The sequence below is a fragment of the Heloderma suspectum genome, chromosome 4, assembly GCF_057233095.1.
Source record: "Heloderma suspectum isolate Gila_16-S chromosome 4, 16-S_ref, whole genome shotgun sequence".
Taxonomy (NCBI): domain Eukaryota; kingdom Metazoa; phylum Chordata; class Lepidosauria; order Squamata; family Helodermatidae; genus Heloderma; species Heloderma suspectum.
In genome coordinates, this window is record NC_139461.1 from 259,244,416 (window position 1) to 259,266,929 (window position 22,514).

A 22,514-nucleotide genomic window follows, 5' to 3' on the forward strand; every position below is an offset into this window, starting at 1 on the left:
CAAGTACTTGAAGAGTGCTATCATATCTCCCCTCAGTCTTCTCTTCTCAAGGCTAAACATGCCCAGTTCTTTCAGTCTCTCTTCATAGGGCTTTGTTGTTTTGTCTTCTTCTTCTTCTTCTTCTTCTTCTTCTTCTTCTTCTTCTTCTTCGATTGAAAACCTGGAAGGGCTCAGTCCAAACCCTTTCCCTCCTTGTTTACTGAGGTCAGACAGACCTCTGAGCAAGATTCTGCAAGAGAGGCAGCCTGTGTCACCCTCCCCTCTCTTGCAAATAAACAGCAAAGAGCCTTTTTCCCATCTGGCACATTACAGAGTTGCAGCAAAACAAAAAGGTGTCTTGTGTCACCTTGTGTTAGTCTTTAACACCTTGAATTAGGGTGCCGCAACTCCTCCTTGTTTTTTCCATGCCTTTTTCTCTTACAGGGTTAACAAATTCTGAATTTAGATAGCCCACTGAAAACTCTGTGCATACAGTCTTGCCATAGGCAGACAGAAGTGTTGAAATATGGCACACGACAAAGTTATGGTAGATCGGGAGAAGTTTGCCTGTGAAAAGATGGGTGCTGTTTGCTCATAATTTTACCTCATAATCTGCTGTGTTGTGACAATTTCCAGAGAGGTAGCTGTGTTGATTGTTTTTGCTGCAGCTCAGAAACTTAAGAAATTTATTATGGCACAAGCTTTCATACTGGGGTACAGGGCTGTATTACCTTGACACTGGGCATGCTGCCAGCCCTGCCTCTAGATGTCCACACGTGGTAGTCTGCAAAAAGAAGCCATACATGCAAGCCACTTGCATAGGAACATAAGAAGCTGCCTTATACTGAGTAAGACTTGGACTGTATATAGCCCAGACCTTATGTAGCCCAAATAGCACTATTCATGCACAATAAAGAGATATCACAAGGCTTGGGGGAACACTAAGGTTTGTAGAAGTACTAATTTTTTAAAAAAGAACCTAAAAGAGGGGGAAGCCCAAACAACCCAAAGATGACTGAGCATGCTCAGTGGGCATGAAATGCTGAATGACTGTCGTGGGGTGGAACTGAGTGGCTGAGAGGAGCGCTCCATACTGCAACATTTTGTTGTGGTTCCAACTTGTCTTAAAAAAAAAAAAAAAAGAGGGTGCCCAATGATTCTGGGAAAGATGTAGGATTTGAGAAGTATTTAAAGTGCTATTTTCTATATAATCCTGGAGCAAAGTCACTTAGAATCAGTTCCAGTGGCCATAAGCTTATCCCTTGGTAAACTTGCCCCCGTTGATGGATATTGATTCCATAACCTAAACTCTGCACCAGTTGTTGGTGGCTCTGGTTGTGCTATGAATATGAACTGACACATTGATCTGGGTCCACAAGTTTAGACATGCAAGAATTAAATTAGTGCAATTGTCCTGCGTCTAACATTCAGTTTCATTTATATATAAATCATGTATGGGTCACTTAAAATGAGCAGGGGGTTAAGATATAAATGACAGAAATACATTTAAAGAGGCCTTGTGTGAGTTTTGTCCTGACTTTTCCCATGCAATCCCATTCCCTTCCTAGAGCTTGAATAACACTCAATAGTGCTGGTTCCCAGGGCTTGCTTCAACTATGTTCCAGTCAAGATTCATATATTTCCTGTCTGTCCCATTCCTACCTCCAGATCCTATGAGACATCTTTTTATAACACAATTGCAATTTGCCTCTGAGTGGAGAATGTTGTAGCTTGCAGGAAATCAACTCCTGACAGCAGCTTTGTTTATTTTTTTATTACAATTGTTGCTTTTCTTAAACATCCCACTGAAACTCTGAGTGGCCTTCAGCTCTTAGTTTTATTTATTCCTTCCCGTATATAGTCTTGTGGTATCTTCAGCACAGTGGTAAGCAACGTGGTGCCCTCCAGATGTTTAGGACTACAACTCCCATCAGCCCCAGCCAGCATGGCCAATGGAAAGAGGTTCTGGAAGATGTAGTTCAAAACTTGAGGAGGGCACTAGTTTGCTTACCCCTGCCTTAGAGCAAAATTTATCCAACTATAGGTAGGGTTCACAGGTGGCCATAGCAAAAAAGCAGGATTAGTACACAGTTGAAGGATGTTTGTGTGTTGAGCACCTATCATTGGGGGTTTGTTCAGGTTATTCTTGAATTACCATTTGCATGAAATGAAGCTAATCAACTCTAGCATGTGTAAAGAGTCTCAAACAGTTTGTACATTGGTTATTTCATTGATCTTGGCTTTCATGCTTCTCTTGAATCTCAAATAAGCATAACCACATTCACAGAGAGCCACAAATGTTGACTTGTCTTATTAGCTGACCATTACTTTTGATTGCCACCAGTCCCCTCTCCTCCTTTGAATGTTCTGGCATGAACAGACTATCTGTAAGGGAGGCAAGGAGATCTCTCATTGCAGGGTATGGAGAAGGTAAGAAATAGTGGGAGTATCTCCTGGTGCTCAAAAGGGACTCCCATTTTTTACCTGCTCAAAACTGCAATGGAAACAAGACTTCTGGGATAGATGCTGAGTGTCTTGCATGTTGGATACATTCACCATATAAAAGTGAATTTGTGGATGTACATTCAACACAAGATGGTGCTCTCGAAGATTACACTGAAAATGGCTTATTTGTAGCTGGAGTTTTTCTTGCTGCATTGGTGGGAGAATTTGCCAAAAAATCTCCCTTCTGTTAACTGGGGGGGTGAGGGGAGCCCTCTTGTGTACTCTGCTGGACACTAATCCACCAGAGTAATCCTGCTCTGTTTAGCTTCTGTTGCTGAATAACAGTCTTGCTCCTGTTTGTTATTGTTTGGGTAGAGATAACGCAAGAAGACCTAACTTCTCCTCAGTTGTCTTTGCACTAGCGCTGTGTGGCCGTGTTACACTCGATAAGAAAACTGTGAAGTTTGGAAAGGTAAGAGGTGGTTCTATTGTTGATTCTCAGCTGCCCTCTTGATAGATTGAACTAGGCTACCTGACATGATGGGCCCTTGTGAATTCCAGGGAAATTAAAACAGGCATCTTTTCAGGCTATTCAAGGAAAAAAATGTAGGGCCCCAGTATATCTTTGGGGCCTGTCCCCTCCCAGTCTCTTTTTTGTGATATGCAGATGTTTAGTGTAAATCTTTCTTTACTTACCTGAAGAATCACAACAAATGTTTTACATCTATTATTAATTGCTCAATTAGCAGCCATTTAGATTTCAATACAATGGATCCATTCGACTGCACCATGAGAAAAAATTATGGTTCAGCTGGCAGAGAAAGAAGAAAGGAAGAAACAAGGTCAAATTATACCCAAGTTGTGATCTACAGTCTGTGTAAGGGAGTTCTCAGAAACATCAAATCCACAAAAACTAAAGGAACATAGAATCCATGCAGTTACTATAGTAGCATATGCAGTTGACATATTTCAAGTTCATCAGCTGAAAAAAGCCTCTGCCTGAGACTCTGGGAGCAACTGCCAAGTAGTGTAAATGGGGCTGAGCAGGACACACTGTTGTGTTTACTCAGTATCAGGCAGTTCCTCCTCACCAGGGAAGAAGCTGTCTGGCCAAGCAAGTATTTGCAACTTTTCCATCAAGGAGGCTTGCTTCACCCTTAGTCATGGCTCTGAGGCATTATTTCCTTGTTTCTTGTTCTGTTCCGTCACTGGAACTGGACATAGAAGAGGCCATAGACAAAGTATGTATTCTGCAAGTTTGCAATAGCACCACGCAAGCATGGAATTGGTATCAGATGTAGAATTCACTGGACTGCATCCAGAGTAGTGTTTAGCAGACTCCCATTCACACTCCAGTAGGGAGGCATTCTTCGTAATTCCTCCTTCCATTACAACCCCCTGCGCCTCCTGAATAGGTGTTCTGGAGGCCTGGAGGAGCTTTGGGGCAGCATGAGTGGTGACACGGGGCTGAAGGGAGAATTAGCAAAGATCACTTCCTTGTCCCTTTCCTCCAGCAGGGAGCCTCCACTGAATCCTGGTGCTTACATGAATGGAAGGAGCCTTTCCATTCACAAAATGGCAAATCTGGATCCAGCTGATTATCTTGAGAATCTCCACTTTCATTTTAACCAAAAAAATGAGTTTCTAGCTTAAAGATTGCAAAAGATAGGATTGAAAGTGGGCAGGCCAGGACTTTTGTATGATTTCCGATTGTCCATAGGTCATACTTAATTGCCCTACTTAACGTCTTGCAACAGAAAGAGGCTATCAGAAGCAGAAGAAATTGTGTAAAGTAAGAAAATATATACAAGTCAGCATAATATATACTGAAGTATATATTCAGTAGCTGACGTTGGCTTTCTTGGCACAGAATCTGAATTTATCTTGTTGTGGATGTCCTTGCTTTGTTTTTAAACAAGAGAGTAGACACAGCCCTGACCAGAAGTTCTCATCTAGTATGCAGATGCAGCTTCTATTGAAAATATCCATCAATCATGGGGCACCTTAGAGAGGATCCTTTTACCATTGGTTTGTGTCAGAACCAAAATGTTTTTTGCTGATTCATTTGTGAACCTCTGCTTTCTGCTATGAACTTTATTCCCCCAGGCCAGCAGTTGCTGGAAACCACCACCCTGTTGCTCCTTTGTTCCCATCTATAGGTGAAGAAGAAGAAAGTACAGCTTGCTGATCAGTACTGGATACCAAGGAATGTTGCTGGAGATCAGCCTACCCAGAATCAAAGCTCAGGTGATGGCCCACCTCCCCGCAGGTCACGTGCTAGGAACAGGTAAGAAAGAGATGTGATACAGAGCTGGAAGCCTGTAATCATGTGGGGGAACAGCTTAGCGGAACTCTATTCCAGAGAGTGGGTTGTGCATTTCCTTTGATCAGTGATCATACCACATAAGTGAAGAGTTTGGGGACTTGCCATTGTTTTCAGAATCTTTGGAATCCTTCTTTTATAATAAAGGCGTAACACCCATCTTCCGCAAATTCTCTGGGACTCGCAGTGCAGTTCTTTGTTATCTCTTCTGTGGATCCCCACATTTTATTATGCATTTTATTAGCCTCATTCCAGCTCCATTATTTCATCGTTGCAAGATGAAACCCAGACAATTTTGCTGTCCCTTTTATTGGCTTACTGCTAGTTAGCAGGAAACTTTAAACCACTCTTTCCTATGTGACATGATAATCCAAGCACTGTTGATTCTTTGGCAATTATTCTTTGGGGATAGTAGCAATGTACATGTGGAACCTGGGTATTTATAATAAGTACATTAAATAAATAAGTATCTTTATACCACCCTTCAATTACATTTCCAGTGTGGTTTACAAAAAAGAATAAAGCAATTAAAATGTAAATGCCAAAAATGCAATTCTAAAAGTCACAAAATCCTAAAGGCACCATAAAACAGTCAGCGAGATTAAAATTGTATCAAAAAAGCAATAGAAAATAAAAAGGTTTCTGCCTGGTGCCAAAAAGACCATGAGATAGACATCAAGCAAAAGTCTCTGGGCAGGGTGTTCTGCAGCTGAGGTGCCAGCACCAAGAAGGCCTCTCTCTAGTAGGCACCACCAATGGCAGGGGCACCCACAGGAGGCCATCCACTGAAGCTCAGTGAACATATGGAGACAGGCACTCCTTTTAGTACCCTGATCCCAAGCCAAGAAGGGTTTATAGGTCAAAACCAGCATTTTGAATTGGGTTCAGAAGCAGACGAGGAGTCAGTGCAGTTGGCCTAGCACAGGTGTAATATGATCATAGCATCCCATTCCAGTTCGTAAGTTGCATTCTGCAGCTTCTGAACAGCCTTCAAAGGCAGCAAGCAGCATATGTAACACGTTACAATAGTCTTAAATTGGAGGTTACCAGAACATGGGTAGCTGGGGTTAGGCTATCTTAACCCTGTAAAGGGCTCTGTTCCTGTTTTTGACACACTGGGATCTGAAAACACTCTTTGCTCAATGTGCCTATTTCTTCCTCTACCCTACTTTTTGGATGTCATCGATGTCCTTTGAAAAGCCCTAGGTCAGAACTACAGACATCACCACAAAGTAGCTTTCCCCAACCTGGTACCCTACAACCCCTCATCATCCCCAGCCACTAGCCATGCTGACTGGGGCTGATGGGAGTTGTAGTCCAAACCATCTGGAGGGCACCAGGTTGGGGATGGCTGCTAGAGAGCAATTGAGCCCAGTCCTACAAATGTACATATGGGATGGAATATTGTGCGAAACACCTAACTCCACAATCTCTGCTCCCCAGAGCTGAATTTGTCTCCAAGAAGCACGGAGTGGACATTGTTTCTATTTGTGACCAGGAGAATGGTAAAATCCGCATGCATGTATCTCCTAATCAGAGCAAGCTGATCAGAATTGAGATAAAGAATAGTGGGGTAAATGAAGTTATGCTGTGCAAGTACAGAAAACAACCTAGACGGCGTGAACTCACATTTGTGGTTTCTACACCACCACCTGTGACACTACTACCAGGTAATATATGTATTTATGTATGTATTTGTTGAAACATAGAATCATAGAATAGTAGGGTTGGAAGGGGCCTACAAGGCCATCGAGTCCAACCCCCTGCTCAATGCAGGAATCCAAGTCAGAGTATCCCTGACAAATGGCTGTCCAGCCTCATCTTGAAGGCCTCCAGTGTGGGAGAGCCCACCACCTCCCCAGGTAATTGGTTCCATTGTCGTATTGCTCTTACAGTCAGGAAGTTTTTCCTGATGTTCAGCCGGAAGGGGCTGGATTGGGTAATAGTGAGAAATGTAAAGTATACCACTATAGATCAATTTTAACAGCTACAATTTCCCCACAAAACTGACAAGCCTGTGTGAGATTTCTCTAGCGCAAAGCACTGAGAGATTGAAAGAGTACATTAGGGGCTCTTGGGATTTTTGACTGAAAATCCTGTACTGTATTTGATGGGAGGGGTGGGGTTGTAACTTTGAGTGTATGTAGTTGAATGAGTCATGGGTAGGTGTGGGACAAATTCTGTAGTCTCATCTATGGCAGATTGAGGGTAGACTCAGAGCTTTTCTACATGAGGCTGTTAATCAGCTCTTAATCTGCTGTATCTACTGTCGGTTTTGTCACAGAATTAAGATTTGTGCACTCCACAAGACCATTTCCTTTCCTGCATTTCTGCTACATGACCTCTAGGTGGCACTGGGGTATATCAGAATAGCGCAGATACACAACTGAAAAAGCAGCTTCTTTCACTTTTACAATTAAATGCCACATTTTCTCTGCTCTATAAAAACTTGCCAAAAGTGTTAGACACAGTAGCAAAACCAGAGGGTCATGACATCATCTAAAGAACCCATAAACAAGCCCTCGATGTGATTCAACATTTAGTGTTTTATCACAGTAAAGCCCCAGTTGATGGAATAGTATTTTGAACAGTGTGAGTCTCCTAGGTTCAGTTCATCAACCACCCTCTTTCTCTTTCCTTCAACCTCCATTGTGTTCTGTCAGGTTTAAAATTAAACATTTCCCAACATTTGGGATATTTGAGTTGGAAGTATCCACCAATTTAAAAAAAAATGAAAAAAAAATCTTGCAGATGTATTCATTGGTGTTGGAAACCCAGATGCAATTTTTGGTGGAAGCTTTTTTAAAGGGTTTTTTAAAAAGCTTTCGTGTAGTACTTGCAATTTTCAGGAATATTTTCTCCCCAAGCTTGTGGAGTTGAAACCACCACAGTGGCAAAAGGAAAAACTGTTGAAAAACAACCATGTTTTGAAATGCGGAGAGAAACCATTAGCTGCCTCTCCCACCTCTTGAGAATTAAAAATTCTTGTATTTTGGATTATTTCCAATCACTACCTATAGATGACATAAATATGTGCAAAACAATTTCTTATAATATTATTGCCACATATCATTTAAGAAGGAAGCAATTATTTGTATATTAGATGAGATACATATCAATGAACCTATCACAAATTATGCACAGCTTCTATTTGCATTACACATTTTTAGTGTGTAATGGTCGTCTGGTGATCTGCTGACAATGTAAAAATATTCTGGAGTATGAGTACTGTCCTCATTTGAAATCTTGCAGTTAAGAGATATACTGGGAAGACAGAAAAACACCCCTACTCCCTGCTAAATTGTAACGTAGAGGCTTTCTTGTCTTCAGGGGCAACCTTTGAGGTCCTGGTACGCTGTCAAACACAGGACTATGGATGCTTTCCTGTCACCATGACGTTTGAGTTCACCAGTGAGCAGACTGGGCCCTTCATCATTGGACGTTTCGTGTCTGCTGTTGCCAATAGCATATTAGCAGAACAGCTGGGTCCTTCAGCACCTTATCAGCCCTACCAAGCCAAGCTGCATAAACCACAGATCGTTACCATCGAGGAAGGCATCCCACCAAACAGGTATGTGGGGATTCTCTGTTAGTCTCACGTGCTCCCTTTGTAAGTTCAGGCTCGTCCTCTGTCTTTTTCAAATGACTTCTTCTCAAGTCCATACTCTTCAGGAATTTCATCCTTAACCAGCCATGCCACTTTTTAATTATTTTTCCCCTGCCATCTAACTCCCCTTCATGGATCACTGCCTTGTTGTGGCAAAGGGGCTTGCTTAACTCAGTGAAGCCATAAGCTATGCCGTGCAGGGCCACCCAAGATGGACAGGTCATGGCAGAGAGTTCTGACAAAATGTGGTCCACTGGAGAAGGAAATGGCAACCCACTCCAGTATTCTTGCCAAGAAAACCCCATGGAACGTATCACAAGGCTAAAAGAGATGACGCCGGAAGATGAGCCCCTCAGGTCGGGAGGTGTCCAATATGCTACTGGGGAAGAGCAGAGGGTATTTCCAAGTAGCGCCAGAAAGAGTGAAGCGGCTGGGCCAAAGCCGAAAGGACACTCAGCTGTGGATGTGTCTGGTGGTGAAAAGAAAATCCGATGCTGTAAAGAACAATATTGTTTAGGAACCTGGAATGTCAGATCAATGAATCAAGGTAAGCTGGAGGTGGTCAAACATGAGATGGCAAGATTGAACATCGACATCTTGGGAATCAGCGAACTAAAATGGACAGGCATGGGCGAATTTAATTCAGGTGACCATCATATCTACTATTGTGGGCAAGAATCCCTTAGAAGAAATGGAGTAGCACTCATAGTCAACAAAAGGGTGGGAAAAGCAGTACTGGGGTACAATCTTAAAAATGATAGAATGATCTCAGTACGAATCCAAGGCAAACCATTCAACATCACAGTAATTCAAGTCTATGCCCCAACCACTGATGCCGAAGAAGCTGAGGCTGATCGGTTCTATGAAGACCTACAACACCTTCTAGAACTAACACCAAAAAAAGATGTCCTCTTCATCATAGGGGATTGGAATGCTAAAGTAGGAAGTCAAGAAATCACCGGGATAACAGGCAGGCATGGCCTCGGTGTACAAAATGAAGCAGGACAAAAGCTAATAGAGTTTTGCCAAGAGAACATGCTGATCATAGCAAACACTCTTTTCCAACAGCACAAGAGGCGACTCTACACATGGACGTCACCAGATGGTCAATATCGAAATCAAATTGATTATGTCCTTTGCAGCCAAAGATGGAGAAGCTCTATACAGTCAGTAAAAACAAGACCTGGAGCTGACTGTGGCTCAGATCATGAGCTGCTTCTTGCAAAATTTCGGCTTAAATTGAAGAACGTCAGGAAAACCACTAAACCGTTCAGGTATGACCTAAATCATATCCCTGATGAATATACAGTGGAGGTGAGGAATAGATTTCAGGGATTAGACCTGATAGACAGAGTGCCTGAGGAACTATGGACGGAGGTCCGTAACATTGTTCAGGAGGCAGCAACGAAATCCATCCCAAAGAAAAAGAAATGCAAGAAAGCAAAGTGGCTGTCTGATGAGGCTTTACAAGTAGCTGAGGAAAGAAGGGAAGCGAAAAGCAAGGGAGAAAGGGGAAGATATACCCAACTGAATGCAGAGTTCCAGAGAATAGCAAGGAGAGACAAGAAGGCCTTCTTAAATGAACAATGCAAAGAAATCGAGGAAAACAACAGAATGGGAAAGACTAGAGATCTCTTCAAGAAAATTGGAGATCTCAAGGGAACGTTTTGTGCAAAGATGGGCATGATAAAGGACAAAGAAGGCAGGGACCTAACAGAAGCAGATGAGATTAAGAAGAGGTGGCAAGAATACACAGAAGAACTATACAGGAAAGAGCTTAATGTCCCTGATAGCCATGATAGTGCGGTCACTGAACTTAAGCCGGACATCCTCGAGAGTGAAGTCAAGTGGGCCTTAGGAAGCATTAGTAACAACAAAGCTAGCGGAGATGACAGTATTCCAGCCGAGCTATTTAAAATCCTAAAAGATGATGCTGTTAAAGTGCTGCATTCAATATGCCAACAAATCTGGAACACTCAACAGTGGCCACAAGACTGGAAAAGGTCAGTTTACATTCCAATTCCAAAGAAGGGCAACGCCAAAGAGTGTTCAAACTACCGCACAATTGCGCTCATTTCACATGCCAGCAAGGTGATGCTCAAAATCCTACAAGCTAGGCTTCAGCAGTATGCGAACCGAGAACTACCAGAAGTACAAGCTGGGTTTAGAAGAGGCAGAGGAACTAGAGATCAAATCGCCAACATTCGCTGCATCATGGAGAAAGCAAGAGAATTCCAGAAAAACGTCTATTTCTGCTTCATTGACTACGCTAAAGCCTTTGATTGTGTGGATCACAACAAACTGTGGCAAATTCTTAAAGTGATGGGAGTACCAGACCACCTTACCTGTCTCCTGAGAAACCTGTACGAGGGTCAAGAAGCAACAGTAAGAACCAGACATGGAACAACCGATTGGTTCAAAATTGGGAAAGGAGTACGACAAGGCTGCATATTGTCACCCTGCTTATTTAACTTATATGCAGAGTACATCATGAGAAATGCCGGGTTGGATGAATCAGAGGTCGGAATTAAGATTGCCGGGAGAATTATCAACAACCTCCGATATGCAGACGATACCACCCTAATGGCAGAAAGCGAAGAGGATCTCAAGAGCCTCTTGTTGAGGGTGAAATTGGAGAGTGCAAAAGCTGGTTTGAAACTCAACATTAAAAAAACGAAGATCATGGCATCTGGCCCCATCACTTCCTGGCATATAGAAGGGGAAGAAATGGAAGCAGTGACAGATTTTACTTTCTTGGGCTCCAAGATCACCGCAGACGGTGACTGTAGCCATGAAATTAAAAGACGCTTGCTCCTTGGGAGGAAAGCTATGGCCAACCTAGACAGCATAGTAAGAAGCAGAGACATCACCTTGCCGACAAAGGTCCGTCTAATCAAAGCTATGGTTTTCCCAGTAGTAATGTATGGCTGTGAGAGCTGGACTATAAGGAAGGCTGAGCGCCGAAGAATTGATGCTTTCGAACTGTGGTGCTGGAGAAGACTCTTACGAGTCCCCTGGACTGCAAGGAGCTCAAATCAGTCCATCCTAAAGGAAATCAACCCTGAGTGCTCATTGGAAGGACAGATACTGAAGCTGAAGCTCCAATATTTTGGCCACCTAATGCGAAGAGAAAACTCCCTGGAAAAGACCCTGATGCTGGGAAAGACTGAAGGCCAAAGGAGAAGGGGATGGCAGAGGATGAGATGGCTAGATAGCATCACGGATGCAATGAATATGAACTTGAGCATGCTCCGGGAGAGAGCGCAGGACAGGAAGGCCTGGCGTGCTATGGTCCATGGGGTCACGAAGAGTCGGACACGACTGAACGACTGAACAACAACAACATCTAACTCAGGGGCCCCAACCTTTTTAGACCCCATGGGCTCATTTGGGAATTTGAGAAACTGCTGTGGGCACCACCACAAAATGCCTAATCACTGGATCACCACTTTGGCATCTACCTGTCACATTTATGGATCTTAGGCTGCGTCTTATTCAGCAAAAACCTTTTGTGTGTGTCTGTTGGACACCGCAATGTCTCTTTAATAAGGAGTTGTCTAATTAGGCTAATTGCTGGTGGTGCAATACAGCTAATGCTTCTTTTAGACATATGTTGTGGCAATGTCCAATAGTTGCTTCTTTTTAGGAGGTGTTATTACACAGATAAATTTTGTACTGGAACAGTCTTTAATATTCACTGATGTACACACTCTTTTAAATTATTGACCTGCTTCATGGATATTAACAAATGGTCAATGTAAATAGATTCTCTGCACCCTTTTGACAGCTAAAAGACTGATACTGCAACATTGGAAGGATAAACACACCTCCTATAATGCAATGGATTGAGGACCTTGCAGTGCTTTCAGTATTTGAACTGGTGGCATATATCCACTTTCAAATGGATACTTATTTGGATATTTGGTCCACTGTTGTTGATGCCTATGTTTAACTGCTAGAAAGTTGTAAGCATTTCATATGTATTAATTGATATGGATATATACAAATCTATGTACATATATTAAAAAAAGATTTAAAAATGTTTTGTGGGTGCCTGCAGATACCACATTGAGAACCCCTGATCTAACTCTTCTTCCCTCATCCACAATTCGAAATAATCAGTCTCTAAGCTTTTCCCTCTTCTGTATTTTGTCCAGCTTATGTAAATTATTAAACTGTACATCATTGGTTTAACATGTTAAAGTGGTCCATGTCACTTCAGTTCTGTATAGCACCTGGTGCCCCATCAGTGTTAAAGAAATGGTAGGTAATAAGTCTGAGCTGCACAGTGGAACGGGTCTTGAGATCAAGTTAGAACAATTTGTTATTGTTGGCCATATCTATAAAGCTTTGTGTGTTTTACAGTCTTAATCTCAGTCATCCTTCTAACACTTGAGGTTAGCCCTTCATTTTTCAGCATTACCAGAACTGGCTTAGGGACCAGTTCATGCATGTACGTGCATACCTCAGTCACCGCTCATTTGGGACTCAGGCATGTAAATGGCAACCGTAGAAAAGGGTTGTGTGATGTCAGGTGGTTGTAAAAACTCTTTATGTGTTGATTATATTTAAGCAGCTTATAATTAAAATTCATATGAAGGTACCATTTTGTAAGAAAGATATGCATGAATATTATGCCAATCTAAGTTGGTCCCTGGCAGTTGATGTCATTGTCCAGGTCCCAGGCTCTTCCCTCCAGAGGGAAGGACAAGAAAGTGCTACAGATGGATTTGGGGCTAGCTGATGGCAAATGCACCACCTAACTCCTCATGATTGGCATGCTGTCAAGTTGATACAAAGGCTCCGTCTATGGTATTTGATCTGTGGTGAGTGTTTCACACATGCTAATCATCACTTGATGATGTAACCATCAAGAGGTAAACATGCATGTGTGAATGAACCATTTGGCTATTCATGGAACCCATGTCTGCAGTGGGGGTTTGAATATCTTTCAGATCCACCTTGCAGTGGCCCATTCTGGCTACTTCGGTTGGCCTCTCTGAACTTGTCGGCAAAGGACACAGGCTGCTCACAGGGGGCCCATGCAATATCTACCATTCTTTTGGTACTAAATGCACTTAAATAGTACCCGCATTGTTACAACTGGAGGTTGTTTCTCCTGTTATACCTATCTCTCTAATCAACAATCTAACGCTACACCTTGTGCCTATTCTACCTCTTTAGCTCTTTGCAGGGCGGCATTGAGCAGAAAATACCTCTGGGGTACTACAATTACCCACCAGACTTGAAAAACCTAGTTAAGTGCCTGAACGAAGGTCATGGCCCCAAGGATGGCACCCGTGAGAAAGTTGCCCAGTTCCGGTAAGTGCCTGTGAAATAGAAAGTTGTCATTCTCGTCACTTCCCACCAAGTCCCCACACACCTTGTCCTTATCAAAAGTCGTCAGCTATATTACTGTATATGTTACTTCTTCTTTTTTTTGCTACTTAATGAGCCCCCCCAGCTCTCCGTATAAGAGTTATTGCTTGCAATAGATTATGTAGATAATATCACTAGGATCCAGAAACATCTCATTTGAGCACCAAAGGAAAAAAAAGTGCTGTTTTCTGAATATACCCCACTTGTGACATAATTCCCAAGTTTATAGAAGAATGTTTATCAATAGGTAGCCCATAGACTATTATCTCTCTTTCTCTCTTTGTGTGCCTTTCAACTTTAATTCCTCTCACCCCATCTCAGTAGTCCCTGGACTTTTCTGTGCTGCTCTGGTGGTCGCCAGCATACCATTCATTTCCATAGTGAACAGGTATGAAAACATGTATGTTGTCATACATGAACACTATGTATTTAGTGTTGTCATACATGAACACTTCGATGCATTAGAAGCTTGTGTCTGGAGGTTCTAATCCCATTTTGTACACACCAAGTAAAGTTGTGGACATTTATAAGGGTGAACAGCAGTTTATGTACATATCAATGTGTGTTTTTTAAAGAATGCCTTTTTGATTTCCCAAAGAGCAAACTGTACCAGAACATTTTCCCTGACTTGTCCCACTTCACAATCTGTATGTTCTTACAGATCATTGCTTTCTATGTTGTCTAGTTTAGCTGAGTTATTTTTATCTCGCCTCTTAGGGCCAAGCCTTCACAAGGCATATTAACCTTTCAGTATTATTGTTGTTCACATATCCAAGAGTTTTTTAAAAATGTGTATGATTGAGGTATCTAAGCTGTTCAGCAGCGGGGGTTTGGCAGACCCCGGAAGCCAGCAGCTGGCATTCAAAAGAGGTTGGTGTGTGCTTGCATACTACTTCTCCCCCACCCCCTCCAGACACACACACACACACACACTTCCGTCGGCAACCTTCTTGTCTCCTTACGGAATGCCACTCCGGACGGTCCCCTGAACTTTGGGGTAGCTGTATTCTTATGTGTGGGATGCTATTGCTGGAAGAGAGAGGCTGAAAAGCCTCCATGCAGTAGATTGTGCAGTGTCCTTGGGATCCTAGCCAATAATAGCCAGGATCCAGTACTGCTGCTGTACCTCTACTAGTTCCGTTGGGCCTGTGGGACGTACCACTAGTGCAACATGAACTAGTGCTTCCAAAAGCAAACCCGGAAACGCTCATTCCCAGGATGAAGCAGGTCATTGGAGCTCCCTTCAACGAGCTTCACTAACCTGCTCCATTCTGGAAACAAGTGTTCCTGGTCTTTCTGTCTGCCTTACAAAGCTCTAGCTTCCTGTTGCACTAGCGGTGGGTTCCACAAGTGTGTGAGCAACATTGGATACTGCCCAATATTATAGGTTACATTAAAACTGGCTTAAAAGATCCAGTTGAGGTTGTCAAATCTTTTTATCTATTTATTGGTTTGTCTCTGACCCTAATATGTTATTCCACCCTCCCCCTACCAAAGCATTAGGAAAGTTCAAATAACCCACTATCCCAAAAAGAAGGGAAACATACAAGTATTGCAAATGTGTAAAAAGCAGCAGAAGGATAACCAGGAGTAGGCCAAAAGGAATTCAGTTGCAGTAAAAGTCTTCCAGTGCAGACATATTCTGTGGCCTTGCCTCTCCTCTTGTCACATACCAGCAGGACCTCCCATCTCTGATGAAATGAATAGATTTAGAGACTGACCCCTGTAGAGTGATCCTAAATTTAGTAGGATGTTATCCACAGGAGAAATCTGAAATCCACCCTGCAGTTTGACAACTATTGTGAGAAGTTTTGTCTGCTCCTTCACCTGGAAGAGATCCAAATGGAGGTGGACATCCACCGATATGATATGCATGGTGTTCCAATGGTTGCAGACAATGATAGGAAACTCCTTGACCTGAAGGTGAGCAATATGTAACCTGTGTCTTATAGTGTAGTGGCTAGAACATTTGGTTTGGATATGAGAACCCAAGTTTCAAATCTCTGATCATCTAGGAAGCTCATTGAGTGGCCTTGGGCAAGTCGCTCTCTCTGCCTAATGTATCCTACAGGGTTGTTGCAATGCTAAAACATCTATAGGCCACCTTTCAGCAACAATGGCTTCAAGTGTTTTACAATGAACACAAATTAAGACAGTTCACAATTAAATCATTTGCACCAGCAAAAGGCAGAAGTGTGTGTGTGTGTGTGTGTGTGTGTGTGTTGCTGCTGCTGCTGGTGCTGTATTCCTTCCCCCACCCAAACCCCATAGGTGCTCCACCCTTCATGTAATTATTGGGGTCAGTTGTCCTTTGCTCCAGGTTCCTGGCGTGGCAGAGAACCGCCCATCAGTACTGAAAGGTGATCATCTTTTCGTGACGTTGGCTGAAGAGCCCACACAGAACCCGGTTATCCAGTATAAGGGCTATGTTCACGATGTGGAGTTGGAGAAAGTGAAACTGGGCTTCTCTGAAAAGTGAGTCCTCCGGCTTGAGGTTTGGGTTAGACCTTTCTAGAAATGGATTACCAGCTCCCAAAGCAGGCATGGCTCTTTGTACTTCTTTGTGGCAGGAGGGAGGGACTGCACCGTAGTGGTTTTGCATGCAGAAGGTCCCAGGTTCAGTCCTGAGCATCTCCAGGTAGAGCTGAGAAAGACTCCTCCCTGAAGCCCTGAAGAGCTGCTGCCAGTCAGTGCCAACAATACTGGGTTAGATTGATCAATGGTCTGACTCAATATAGGGCAGCTTCCTATATTCCTATGAGGTTCAACAGGTGCAATTTAGGACTTTGTCCCGCCTTAAAGGAACATCCTTTCGGTCAGGAGTTAACAATGCCTAGATTATGAAGGTGCTCATGGCCCGGACACACTGAGCTCAAGTGCTCAGTAACAGACAAGCATGTTGTAAAGAAGGCAAAAGACAGAAGGGAAGGTCAGGCCCCAGAGAACTGTAGGCTATTTGGAAAGCAAACTAGGTAGACCAGCAGATTGGATAGGAGCAGCAAAGGAGGAAGAGGAGGAGCAGCTTAAGTTAGTGGGATTTTGAAGGATGGCTGCGCCAGAGACCAAGGGCAGATAGCCCTGAAGTTTAAGGGGGAATGTTGAAAAGGAAATGGGAGCGGTATGGAAGTAAGGTTGAACTGGTAAGATAGCTTGACTGTGGGACCTGGATTGATTTGAGAATGGGGCAGATTTCAGAAGGATGGATTAGGTAGGTTGTACAGGAGATAGCATGGGAAAGGATAAGCAAGTTGGAAGAAGAATGGGTGGTGTAAATTAGTGGCCTGCAGGAGGAATCTTTGAGCCATAAGTGACCAGAGATCAGCAGTGCCCAGTGCTTGCTTATACATTCTTCAGCTCCCTTTTCTTGTGCCAGATTGCGATCTAATTTCATCAGTAACATGAAGTTTGATGTGACATTCACCTTCAATCGCCTGCCATTACGTGTCCAACATCGTGCTGCTGTTCTTGCCCAAAAGAGGGGACTGCGCCATCTGCTCTTCCCATCTCTGTCTTACGAGAAATCCCTTCTTTCTGCTGGTCAGCGGCTCAGGTAAATTGGGGCTGGGGGGCGGGGGGAGGCAGGGAAAGACTGGAAATGGACAGGAGTTCCTTTCTACCATGGAGGTAATTTAACCATAATGTGTTGGAGCTGAGATTCATATTAGCGTGTGGGATGAAGCAGCATTGACTTTGTCCTATGCCCTACGCTTTGCTACCTTTATTTTGTGCTCATACTCTCTCTTCCCACTCTCCAGTCTATATGACCCCAACCTTGAGAAAAATGAGGAACAGAGGAGAGCTGTCCATCAGGTGGTGGCAGGCACTTCCAGACCAGCCCCATACCTTATATTTGGACCGCCAGGCACTGGCAAGACAGTCACCATGGTGGAAGCCATCAAGCAGGTAAGGAAAACACTTCATCATTATGATTAGATTAGCCACAAATGTTCTGTAGTTCAGGGGGGTGAAATAGTCTTGCTTAGGGTCTTAACAAGATGGGACTGAATGCTTGCCAAATTCAAGAATCTTGCAAGGACCTAAAGTTGCATCATCCCTAGCTAGTATCCTCCAGTCTGGACCATTCTGAGGGTAGTTCTTGAATCCTCAAGATACTGCTATTCCTATAAGCCTGGAAGTGTGGCTTTTTTTGGCTGCTCACAAATCCCCTGTTTATACTACCCTGCTCAGGTACTGTACTGCATTGAGGGTTCCCACGTGCTTGCCTGCGCCCCTTCCAACAGTGCCTCTGACCTGCTCTGCCAACTCCTCATGAAACATGTGGAGAAGAGGAACATCTACAGGTTAAATGCTAGCAGCAGGGACTACCGCACGATCCCCGAGGATATCAAGGTGTGTACCTGTCCTGGTAGGGTTCAAGACCTGTCAGGGCAATAGCCTAGTAGCACCTTCACCATCCACCTCCTGTCTTAAGATACTGCACCAAGGGAGTTTCTAGGTTAATTGAGCCCCAGTCCCAGGCTATTCTAATATCTGCTTTTGCCTTTAGCCCGTCTGTAACTGGGACAAGATGCAGAATTGTCCCGTGTTTCCCAACAAAGAGACACTGCAAAACTACCGGGTGATCATTACTACCCTGGTGACAGCAGGAAGGTATGAAGGATCAGGTACCATGAAAAAATAACAAATGAGGATGGGTTAGAAATTGATGATGGAGAGTTGTCTTTGTGTACAGTGGGTATAGACTTCTAGAAGAATTTATAAAAATTTCAAATTGCATTTTTCCTGTTTTCACCACAGTATTTTTAATAAAAAGAATGTGCACACACATCCTTTCCCCACTCCCTCTCTGCATTCACTAATGTAAAAAGGGGGGAAATCGTTATTAGTTATATGTGGGAGATAATACTTTTGTGGCCATTGGATGCAGTTCATCAAGACTTCTATCTTAAACACAGTTCTTCTCCCTGAGCATTATCCATTGATCTCCATGAAACTTACCTAAGAATTAAGATATTGTCATAGTGACATGATTGCTACCTAAGTCCACACTTAATCTGTTCAGGACTCCACATAACTGCTGTAATGTATGAAAATGGCAGGTTCCTGAAATTTTAATGGTTGCCACTTGCGTACATTGTGAATGGACCCCAGACCAAAACAGAAACTCTGTTTCAGTAGCAGACACATTATTATAGTAACCTGAATTGGGCTGAAGTATTTATCCCAATAGCACAGGATCTGGCTTGCATGGAAGCTTTCACATGTACAGCTGTATTCATGGAGATCTCCTCCCTGCAGATGTCTGTGCTGTATGTGTGGATGCTGGGAAGGGATTAATTGGAGCTACTCAGCACAGCCTCTGCTCACGTGTTGCTTTCACTGCTTTTAATAACACCAAAATGGGGCTAAATAACCCTTGTTTTGTTTGCAGATGGCACTATTTTGCTTTGAAACTGATGGGCCGAAGGCCACCAATTTTCCTATTAAGAAGGATTTATTTATTTACAGCATGTTTACTCCACTCTTCAGCCAAAAAAGAGCTTTTCAAAGCAGCTTACAAAGTTTAATAATAACCCTGCCCTCAGGCTTACAATCTAAAAAACACAACACCAAAGGATAAGGGATTGGGAGGGAGGAGGAAAAACACAAAACTGAGGTATCAGTTCTTAGTTCGTATTACTCCCTCGGCGCAGGGGGAATTACTTCACTCTGCCATAGTGCTAGCATATTATTGTTGCTCTATAAACAATAATAACTGTGCTACAAGCAGCACACAATAGCAGTTCCTGTTAGCCACTATAGAGCACTTCTGCAGCTGTGTCATCAGTTTTATATGAATTTGGGGATCTTGCTCTCCAGGAGCAACAGAAGGTTGAGATTCGTGTGAGGACAGGTAAGAGACTGGGGAGATCCAGGTTCAAATTCCTGCTCGCTTAGTCTGATTTGAACCCAGTCTAATCTACCTCACAAGGGTTGTTTTGAGAATAAAAAGGGGAGTTGGGAGGGAGTCTGGGAAGGAATGCCTGTTGTCCCAAGCTAAAAGTAAAATTAAAGAAAGGGCAGGAGGGGCTTTAGAGAGGGGGGGAAATGATGAGTTTGGTTACTGCTGGGCTGCACAGGGAGCTCTTGTGACAGTCAAGAAAAAGGAACTTTTTCTACTCAGCACTTGGAAGGGATCCACTCCTGGAGATTATGTGCCAGCTAGAAAACTGAATATTCCTGCACATGCTCACTTGCATGTTTCTCCTGCCTAGATTGGTCACAGCTGATTTTCCTCTGGGACATTTTTCTCATGTGTTCATTGATGAAAGTGGTCATGCCGTTGAAACTGAGAGCCTGGTCGCTGTTGCGGGTGAGTCATGGCCTTCTTGTACCTCCACGCACCGCTTTTTTCTAACCTGAAAATGATGAACGTTTCTGTGGGAAACCTTAAACCATGATAGTTTTTCGATGGACTCTGGCTCACTTGTTGGACCTTTGGCTTCCTCACTGGATGGCCGTGGTGCATTGTGGGTGTTGTCATGTCATACATGACCACAATACCTGATAGAGCACCTCTCCTGATATGAACCTACCTATACACTTTGTTCAGTATCTGAGGCCCCCCTCCAAGGGAGATTCAGAGGATAGCAACAAGGGATATCTTGTTGGTGGTGGCCCCCTGACTATGGAATGGTCTCACCAGTGAAGTCCTTCTGGTACCAGCGTTGTCACATATTTGGTGCCAGATTAAGCCTTTCCTCTTTTCCCAGGTACTTAATGGCATATGATGGAGCTTTTTAATGTTAGTTGTTTTTATCAGGTTCTGGTATTTTGTTGTTAGTTGTTTTAGCTGTTTCAAACTGTTTTAAATTTTTGCATGTTAAAGGTTTTATGTTATGTTTTATTGTGTTGTATTAATTTTTGTGAACCACCCAGGAAGCTTGAGCTATTGATCAGTTTAGAAATGTAGTGAATGAATGAATGAATATTCTTGTTCTTTCTCTCTGTCAGCCAGCGTGTCTCCAGATGTCTCAGTGTTTTGCCCTTGAGGGCCCAAAAGACCCTGAATTAAAATATTTCTTTGGGAAATGTCCTTCAACATCTTTAAACAGCACTTAGCTTATCTTGTTTGCTTCCACTGAAGGATCCTGAGTTGTCTTTCCCAACACACATTCCAAGGCTCTATCAGTTCTAGGGCTCTGGCTGTAGTTTTTGAAACTCTGGGGAAAGGCAGATGAGACTATACAGCTCTCTAACTATGGATCAGACTGAGCAAATGGCTTGAGTTCTGTCTTCTTTTTCTAGGTATATTGCATGTAATGGACCCAGAGACTAATGATAAAGGAGGCCAGCTAGTTTTGGCAGGGGATCCCCAGCAACTGGGTCCAATCCTGAGGTCTCCTCTGGCTATTGAGCATGGCTTGGGTGAGTGAAAAACAGGTGGTAATGAAGAATTATTTTCAAAAATGGGGGATCAGCCACTGCTTGTTTTTCTCACCAACCCTTGGGAGGATCCCAAGAGCCTGAATTGGGTAGAGCCCAATTTGAATGTCTGCAGCCTCCTTCCACTTCCCATCTTGAGACTGTAACCAAGTGCAGGCTCCTTGGCTTGAACATCAGCCACTCCCCCCCCCCCCAGAATCTTGCCTTATGAAGGTTTCCAGAGAACTCAAAAGCTTGTACAGTATTTTATGACCTTTGAGTTGGCCTAATAAAGGTATTACGATGATCTGGCTTTTGGTAATTCCTTCTGGCCTGTCTGTTTTGCTAGCATTTTGTGCAATGGCAGATTAGTTATCTGTCCCCACTGGAGGAGGTGTAAAGTGGTAAACACTGTGCCAGAGTCCTAACGTGAAGACTGTACAACAGCCTTTCTCAACCTAGCATCCTCCAGATGTTTTGGACTTCAACTCCCATCAGCCCCAACCAGCATGACAGATGGTCAGGGATCCTGAGAGTTGTAGTCCAAAACATCTGGAGGGCACCAGGTTGGGAAAGGCTACTGTAGAACCCCCAGGTCAACATTCCTTTCAAACAGTGTTGGACAGACTCCACCTCCCAGTCCCCTGTGAAACCCATTTCAATTCGTGGTGCAGTTATTGCAGAAGATGCAACTATGGATATTGGAGGAATCTGGGGGGTAAAGTTCGCCAGACGTTTAGCAGCTCAGCACCCCAGATTTCAATTCGCTTACCTGCAAGCTGTCCCAACTCAATGCAGATCAAGTCAGGCCAGCTTGCAGATTTTCGGGTTGCTATTTTTTCCTTAAAGCGACATTTACACAAATTGCAGCTACAAATTGCAGCTACAATTTGCGTACTTGCTCAAATGGTGGTCATAATTTGCACAAATTGCAGCCGTAATACACTTAATGTGTGTAAATTGCAGCCCTAATATGCTTAATTTGCACAAATTGCAGCCATAATATGTTTAATTTGCGCAAATTGTGCCTGTGGTTTTGCACAAATTGCGAGTGTGATTTGTGCAAATTAAGCATATTGTGGCTGCAGTTTGTGCAAATTACAGCCCAAATTTGTGCAAGTTACTGGGGCGGGAATCAGAGAAAAGTTCCTGGATTCCAGGAAAAAGCCTGCGCCTTGGCTCACAAATGCAAACTAAGCCAGGGAAAAGGGTGAGCTTAAGAAGGGCTGGATTTCCCTGAGACAGCCATCCCTATATGCAACCAATGTAGTAAATTGTTTCTACAAAGCTGTGCCCCACGTGATCTGGGATTATTTTAAGCACATCCACAAATGTGCATAAATGAGAGATTTTGCCAGTGCGGTTAAGTCCATTCAAGATTGCGTGAACATACGTCACACAAACAGCTTGCTGCTC

General features: G+C 43.3%; 1 protein-coding gene across 9 annotated transcripts in view; it reads left to right on the plus strand.

Moving 5' to 3' along the window:
• Positions 1–22,514, plus strand: part of MOV10 (Mov10 RNA helicase) — a 38,311-nt gene that overhangs the window by 4,607 nt on the left and 11,190 nt on the right. For 6 of the 9 annotated variants that reach the window (XR_014790666.1, XR_014790667.1, XR_014790665.1 and 3 more), the window contains exons 2-14: positions 2,800–2,896; positions 4,584–4,711; positions 6,191–6,417; positions 8,078–8,318; positions 13,539–13,676; positions 15,497–15,656; positions 16,054–16,208; positions 17,107–17,283; positions 17,489–17,636; positions 17,922–18,083; positions 18,241–18,344; positions 19,949–20,046; positions 20,982–21,101. Coding sequence is in view for 5 of the 9 variants with exons in the window: in XM_084853455.1 (XP_084709581.1) it covers positions 2,800–2,896; positions 4,584–4,711; positions 6,191–6,417; positions 8,078–8,318; positions 13,539–13,676; positions 15,497–15,656; positions 16,054–16,208; positions 17,107–17,283; positions 17,489–17,636; positions 17,922–18,083; positions 18,241–18,344; positions 19,949–20,046; positions 20,982–21,101 (1,955 nt within the window). In the remaining 4 variants the exon portion in view is untranslated. The remainder of the gene's footprint in view (positions 1–2,799; positions 2,897–4,583; positions 4,712–6,190; positions 6,418–8,077; positions 8,319–13,538; positions 13,677–15,496; positions 15,657–16,053; positions 16,209–17,106; positions 17,284–17,488; positions 17,637–17,921; positions 18,084–18,240; positions 18,345–19,948; positions 20,047–20,981; positions 21,102–22,514) is intronic. The other 3 variants (XR_014790668.1, XM_084853456.1, XM_084853458.1) reach the window with 2 other exon arrangements.